We start from the raw sequence: 7,055 nt of genomic DNA on the forward strand, positions 1-7,055 counted from the left end.
GCATTTAAACAAAAAAAAAAGAAAAGTTATTGGAGGAAATAAAAAAAATAAAAAACTGCCGTTCCCCTAATACAGGGGTCTGAAACCTTTAACAGCAAAAGAGCCATTTGGTCCTGTTTCCTACAGACCAAAACCAAGCAAGAGCCACTACATCCTACTTAATCTTTTAGAAAATACACTATTTTCATGTGGCCATTTAGCTATTCCTTTAGAAAATGTAGCTTTCAAATATTCACAATAATACAATTTTAAAAAGTGTGATATTTTTCCACAAGTACCAACTTTTATGTTTTTACTTTTGACAGCAGCAAATATAAGTTCCTTTCAAAATAAAATACCCTCTGTGTAGAATAAAATCCTCCCCCTGGAGCACATTTTGAATTAAAAATTCAAGAAAACCAAGTCAAACATTACATTTTCTTTCATTATGACAACAACTAGATGCTGGGGCGCACCATGTATTAGAATGTGCTAAACTCAACTAATTTAATATATGTATTCAAATTATTAGCCCCTTTTTTTAAGCCAAAGAGTCAAAATGTAGGGGTAAAGGGGCCACATGTGGCTCTGGAGCCTCAGGTTGCAGAACTATTTATATCATATTTAAAATAGGTATTTATTGGCTCATTCTAACTGACACACCAACAATTTGTTTTCTTACCAGCTGCTGAAAAAGCTGATCATGTGCAGCGACACCAGCTGCCTGCGCAGCCTCCTGGCCGTGGCGCAACCAAAAGACCGAGCGCTGCTGCAGGGACACTGCCACTCTGTAGCCAAACGCATCCTGGACGGCTCACGAGAGGAGGCCGCTCTCAGGGAGGCTGTGACATACCTGTCCATGTCCATCATGGCATCTGGTAAGTAGATTTTTATGAAGCGATACTTTTCATTAAGGGTGGAATTGATTTTGTGATATATCGTCATATTTCTTTTGGCGATACTTGTATTGATTTAAAATGTTGACAAGACAAACATAGTTCAGCATCTTACTTTTTCCACTTTAACCCCTGACCGCAGCACTTTATTTCCTCAATCATACTTTTAGAACCTTATTGATTCAGACACATTCAGTCCATGTTTTATTTCTTATATTGATAAATATTTTGTTGTGGAAATCAGACAATATTGACAGCTCTCTTTTAAAAGAAATGTTTCTTAATTTACCAAAAGAAAATCAGCATGAATTTGCTTGGATAAAAGCAGCTTGTATATTAAATACAGTTGCAGTACTCAATGTTGTGATCATTAAATGAAATGATTTTTTTAAAATCATTTTATTACCATGAAAGGAGCATTAATATTCAGATAGTTAGGTAATACTTTTTCATCAAAAATTGTGAAAAATTATTCTGGTACAGTCTTGAGATATATTACGATTTGTATTGTATCGTGAGCCGTGTATCACAATACATATCGTATCGTCTGACTCTTGCCAACACACACCCCTACTTTTCATGGGTCTTAGTAATCAAAATAAATACAACTAACACTAGAAAAACTTATTTTTAAGAGTTTTAGTCAACAAATCAATTAAACAAAACCACACTTCTCAAGGTGGTGAAGAAGCAGAGTCCTTGCTAGAAAGAGGAAGGTGTTACGCCCTGCTGGGACAGCGGAAGACGGCCATATTCGATTTCACCGCCATCTTGAAGAAGCATCCGAAGCACGTCCAGGCGCTGTGTGGGAGAGGCTTTACTTACCTTATGCTGGATCAAGAAAAGGTACGTTTGCATATTTATTTAATCAACTTGATTACCAAATGATGTTTTTCACCTTAGCTTTACTGAAGGAGGTAAAAACCAAATGAGCCAAAATAATGTGAATATATCAGAAGATAGAAAATGACTTACAAGCAGCTGAAATATCTAAATAAATCACAATTTATGAAGATGAAAGTGAAAGAAAAACATTTAAATAAATAAATTCCAAAGTTTTATAACAAGCAAACATTTTTAAAAAGTGGAAACAATACACAGTTTTTTTTAAATAGTTTTAAAGAAAATTAAATATATATATATTTCTGTCACTATATTACCAAAACTCGGCTGAATGTACAATGGCTCCTTCCACTGTCACATAGGAATGCATCCATGACGTTCTGGAGGCTCTTCAGGTGGACGCGGACTCAGTCGTCACAGACATCCTGTCAGTCAAGGAGAAGGCGCGGAAGCTGGTCTGTGATTGGCTCCATAAATTCTGTCGCACCAATCTATCAGACACCGTGAGGATTCATTCCGTTCCGTGCCATGAAGAGCATCTTAAAGAGGCTTTTATTGTTGCCGGAGCTTTGATGAGGACTGACAGCAGAGACCCCAGATGGCATCTTCTTTATGTGGACATACTCCTGGCCAAAGGTGAGATTCTTTGAGATCCTTTTTATGTCACTGAAATGATCCGGTGAGGTTTTGGTTCAGGCTGTTTCTGCCCTGTGTTGTCTTGTGGGTAAAAAAGTGACTTCATTAAGATCTCACAAGAGTTATGATTCAGAAAAGTCAGTGTCTCTTCTGTTGAAGGATTCTCACTCCCTCTCTTGGGTTCAATATTCTTCAGGGGATATAAAGGCAGCAGGGACGCACTTGTGCCACATTTTTGGCCAGGAACCAAGAGATGCGGTGGCCCGGGCCAGGGTGGGCGTGATGGAAGCCTGGCAGCAGAACTACCACAGGGCAGCTCTCAGATTCAGCAACCTACTCAAGAAAGATTCATCCAGTCTCGACTTCCTGCTGGCCCTGATCCCATTTAATCAGCAAAGATGCTTAGCAAAGGTGAGCCAGTGTGATGGAGTATTGGTTCAGAACAGGTACGTTTGCCAGTTATCCGTCCTTGCAGTGAAAGTTTGTTTTCCTGAGGAATGCCCAGTTTGTTCACACTGAACAAGCAGGGAGGGGCTTCTTTTAATTTTAATTTTATTTTTTTATCACGGTGCAGTGGTAGTGCGGTTGACTCCTGATCGGAATATTGCTGATTCGATTCCTGCCTTGCCCGCCCATGTGTCGAAGTGTCCTTTGGCAAGACACTGAACCCCAAACTGCCTCTGGTGGAAGGTTGGCGCCAGTGTTCGGCCTCGGAGCCACCACCAGTGTGTGAATGTGTGTGTGAATAGGTTTGTGACTGTAAAGCACTTTTGGCCTTCAAGGAAGGTAGAAAAGTGCTACACAAGTATACGCCATTTACCATTTCTATTATCTAGTAACACATGTCCGCCACCTACAGTTAGAATAGGCTGGTGTAAATATCAAAGCAGTGCAAATCTTGTTCCAAACTATTTCTGTCACAGCTCTATTCTAATATATGAGCCAAATCTGAATTCTTCCCCTACCCCTCCAATTGTAGGAGGATTTGAAGGGGTAGGGGTATCTAAAATAGTTGTTTTTTTTTTAAAGGGCTAACACTAATGCTAACATGTCACACTCAATGAGGTAAATCACTAGAGAGGGAATGCTAGCTTGTTGCATACACGAAACAGGACACCATATTGGAATGGTAGTGATGCCTGTTTACTGCTGTGTTACAACTGCTTAAATAGGAAAAACAACAATGGGACTTTTCACTAGTAATGTATTGCTGTCAGATGATAAAGGATAACTTCTAAAAATCATTTTAACAAGATGTGAGGGAGTTTACTCTCAATAGTGAACGTTTAGGCTGATCTTTTAGTCTATTCAAAGTCAATGGCAGCTTTAGACTTTGGACTATTACCACGTTTTCTGGCAGGACCACCAATATTTTTCATTTCATGGAGGATGGCCGTGGTATTTGTGTGTGTGTTAGACCTCAGATCAGACCAGACGACCTGCAGGTAATTAGATTATTAAGTGGAAAAATATAAACTAGCCAGAATTTCCTTAGTAGTGGGGAGCGAAGAGAGAAGGGCCCAGCACTGAATCTCCGTCCGGTGGGCGGACTGGGAAACGTGGCGTATGAAAACTGCCCGCCCGCTGTCACGCCGGTGCCTGACTCTTTTTTTTTTTTGTTTTGGCGTGACCTTTTCAAAGTTATAAAACTTATATTGTCATCCATTTCAATGCGCTAGCAGTTCTGCGTTATTGTAACTGACCGCCTACTATTGATGATGTCATCAAGTGGAAGGGACGTCCTAATTTGAAAACACTATATTTCCATTACTCTCTGTTTGGAGGGCTAAATGTAGGGATAGGGAGAAGCCGTAGGGGAATAATTCGGATTCGGCCTCGGTGTCATATAATCTGGACACAAACCGTCATTATTAGTTCCTTCTCCATGATCAATTTGCAAACAACTGGGATTTCAATGAATCAAAAGAGATGCCATCCATGTGTCACTACCAAATCCAGGTCCCTGATTGGTCAAAGTTCGACCTGGTTTATCTTTCAATGGACAAGCCTTTTGTATGTAGAGCCCAAAAATGGTCCTAAATCTTGCATAGTTACACGTGAACGCGAGAGTTTTTAACACAGAAACCTAAAACGTGCAATTACATAGACTTTTCATTGAAAATGGTGCTGTAATGCTCATTGCCGAGGACAAATGTTAAAGAGAAAATGTTAAAAATTAAACAGGTGTTTAAACTGGATTGTTTTAACATTTTTATTTATTCATTTCCACTGTGATAGGCAGCAGCACAGGAGGCGAGCAGTCTGTCATCAGAGGCCCGGTGGGATCAGGCCGTCCCCCTTCTGAGCGTCGCCATTCAAGCAGCAGGAAACCATAAACTACTCTATCTTCGTCAACGAGCCGCCTGCCTTGCACAGCTGAGCTTACATGAGCAGGCCGTAGCCGATCTAGACAGAATCATCCAGAAACACGGCGGATACGACGGTTCTTCTTCAGAGGATCGAAAACTCTGGGCGTATGATCTGTGCAATCGCGGCAGCAGCCTGTTGCTCTGCTCTAAAGAGGAAGCAGCACTAGAAGACTTCATCCAAGCCCTGGATCTGCACAGGGACCAGGCCATGCAGGCTATAGCAGCCGGCCCGGGGAGGCGGCGCCTGGCCGAGTGCTTTCTTCGAGGGGCCCTGCAGCACTATGGGGAGCAGCAGCTCGACAAAGTGTGGACGATGATTGAATGTGGACTCCTCCTTGACAGCCAAAGCACAGAACTTCGTAGACTGAGGACAAAGGTCAAACGAGAAGTAGCGAGCCCTTGTAATGTAAACTGACGGAGGTGTACGGAGGCTCAAACTGATTTTAAATGTTCTCTTTAAAAAAAAAAAGTTCAAAAAGACAAAGCAATGTCAGATAGCATAGCCAAATAACTTTATTAGTAGTTGAATTTAACACCAGAACATATTAATTAGTATTTAGGGCAATAAAATGGCAAAAAATGCATCCATAGTTTACTTGAATACATGAAATCAGCAACATTAAATACTTTCATTCAAACTATCACACATGGATAAGTGATTTGAAAGTGTCAAATGTGCAGGTCTGATGCTTTTAAAGAAAGTAACTTTTCATGTCTACTAACACCACTGAGAATGCAGAAACAAATCCAAATCAAATGCAGCCAAAGGATAAGAAACTATAAATACAATGTCTGAGTTTGTGTTTTCAATCAGTGCATACATGTTTTTTCACACAGATTTGCTTTGGACCAAAACACTCCTGGATTTTAGGCATACACAGTTATATATTGAGGTTCCATGTTGCCAAAGTAGGATTTTTCCCACTCGCTCATGAGGTCAAAGTGGAGTGGGCGGTCACAGAACGTACATGCGGCGGTGGCGGGACTGTTGAGGGGAAGACCTGCCTCCTGCCACACCTCCACCAGCTTTCCTGTGAATGAAACAAACGTGTTTAAATAAAAAGCTCACATTTATTCTGTCATTTCTTTCTTTTCTCTTTTCCAGTTTAGTCTTTTAGTCAAAGGTCTGAAGTTAGAATCTGCAACTCACCCACAAAGTACTCCATCATGTCAGGCTCGTGGTGCGGTGATGGAGCCAGGCGCAGCAGCTCCTCGCCACGAGGCACGGTGGGATAGTTGATGGCCTGCACGTAGATGTTGTATTTCTCCAGCAGGATGTCACAAACCTTTGTGTTCAGCTCAGCGTTTCCAACCTGAAAGATTTGTTTGTTCCGTTATCTCAGAGTGTGCATGTGGGTCATGGATAGGCAAGCTCCAGACCTCGAGGGCCACAGTGTCTGCATGATTTCCAGATATCCAAGCCCTACTCATGACCGATTACTTGGTTCAGGTGTGTCCAGCCAAAGAACATGCTGGAGCAGGGGATGTTGGAAAACATGCATGATTGCGGCCCTCGAGGCCTGGAGTTGCCTATCCCTGATCAATATCAAACAGTGAGAGCTCAAACTTAAAGTATCCATAGCTAATGAACATTTGGTTAACTTTACATCTAAATTCAAAATAGTCCCAAATACTATTTTTTTTTAAGATTTGATGCAACAAAACTCTTTAATCTGAACTTTTCTTTCAGGGGAAGCTAACCTTTCATGTTAGATGTAGTTTATTATAACACCACAGAGCCCTGATTGTGACATAGCAAAATTCTTTTTTGAAGCTTATTAATTTGAATGTTTCTTCAAATTAATAATTTGTGGCCACAAATTTGTTTTTTGTGTGCTCAAACAAGTATTTTGTGACCAATTAGTAAAAAGATAAAATACTGTAATATATTATTTTGTGTGCAAAAAAATGGTAATTTGAGACAAAAAAATAATAATTTGTGTGCACAAAATTCTAATTTGTGGCCAAAAAGTCTTAATTTCTTTGCACAGTACCACCCTAATTTGTGCCCTTAAAATACTAATATGTCTGCAAAAAATGTCAAGTTGTGCTCCCAAAATACTAATAAAAAACTAATTTGTATCCAAAAATATACTAATTTGTGTGCACAAAATACTAATTTGTGGTTAAAAAATATACTATTTATACTTTATATTCTATACTGCATAATTTCTGTCCTCCAAATACTATGTGTGCACAAAATGCTAATTTGTGTCCTCGAAATGATAGTAAAATATTAATTTTGTGTCAAAAAAGGTTTTATTTTTGTGCACAAAATGCTAATGAGTGGACAGAAGGCCATTATGTAGCCATACCCCCCCCCCCCCTAATT

The 7,055-nt window shown here is 40.0% G+C and overlaps 2 protein-coding genes across 4 annotated transcripts in view; one reads left to right on the top strand and one right to left on the bottom strand.

The window, feature by feature from the left end:
- Positions 1-5,161, top strand: part of ttc34 (tetratricopeptide repeat domain 34) — a 12,164-nt gene extending 7,003 nt beyond the window's left edge. Inside the window, exons 4-8 of the mRNA XM_024293676.2 lie at positions 665-857; positions 1,555-1,721; positions 2,081-2,354; positions 2,551-2,765; positions 4,593-5,161. Coding sequence (XP_024149444.1) covers positions 665-857; positions 1,555-1,721; positions 2,081-2,354; positions 2,551-2,765; positions 4,593-5,138 — 1,395 coding nt within the window. The 3' untranslated portion in view covers positions 5,139-5,161. The remainder of the gene's footprint in view (positions 1-664; positions 858-1,554; positions 1,722-2,080; positions 2,355-2,550; positions 2,766-4,592) is intronic.
- Positions 5,162-5,213: 52 nt separating this feature from the next.
- The window catches only part of alas2 (aminolevulinate, delta-, synthase 2), a 9,305-nt gene continuing 7,463 nt past the window's right edge, over positions 5,214-7,055 (bottom strand). For all 3 annotated transcript variants that reach the window (XM_024293679.2, XM_024293678.2, XM_024293677.2), the window contains exons 9-10: positions 5,874-6,036; positions 5,214-5,754 (exon numbers count right to left, since the gene is read on the bottom strand). In XM_024293679.2, the coding sequence (XP_024149447.1) occupies positions 5,591-5,754; positions 5,874-6,036 (327 nt within the window). In that variant the 3' untranslated portion in view covers positions 5,214-5,590. The remainder of the gene's footprint in view (positions 5,755-5,873; positions 6,037-7,055) is intronic.

The sequence above is a fragment of the Oryzias melastigma genome, linkage group LG7 (assembly GCF_002922805.2).
Source record: "Oryzias melastigma strain HK-1 linkage group LG7, ASM292280v2, whole genome shotgun sequence".
In the NCBI taxonomy this organism is placed as follows: domain Eukaryota; kingdom Metazoa; phylum Chordata; class Actinopteri; order Beloniformes; family Adrianichthyidae; genus Oryzias; species Oryzias melastigma.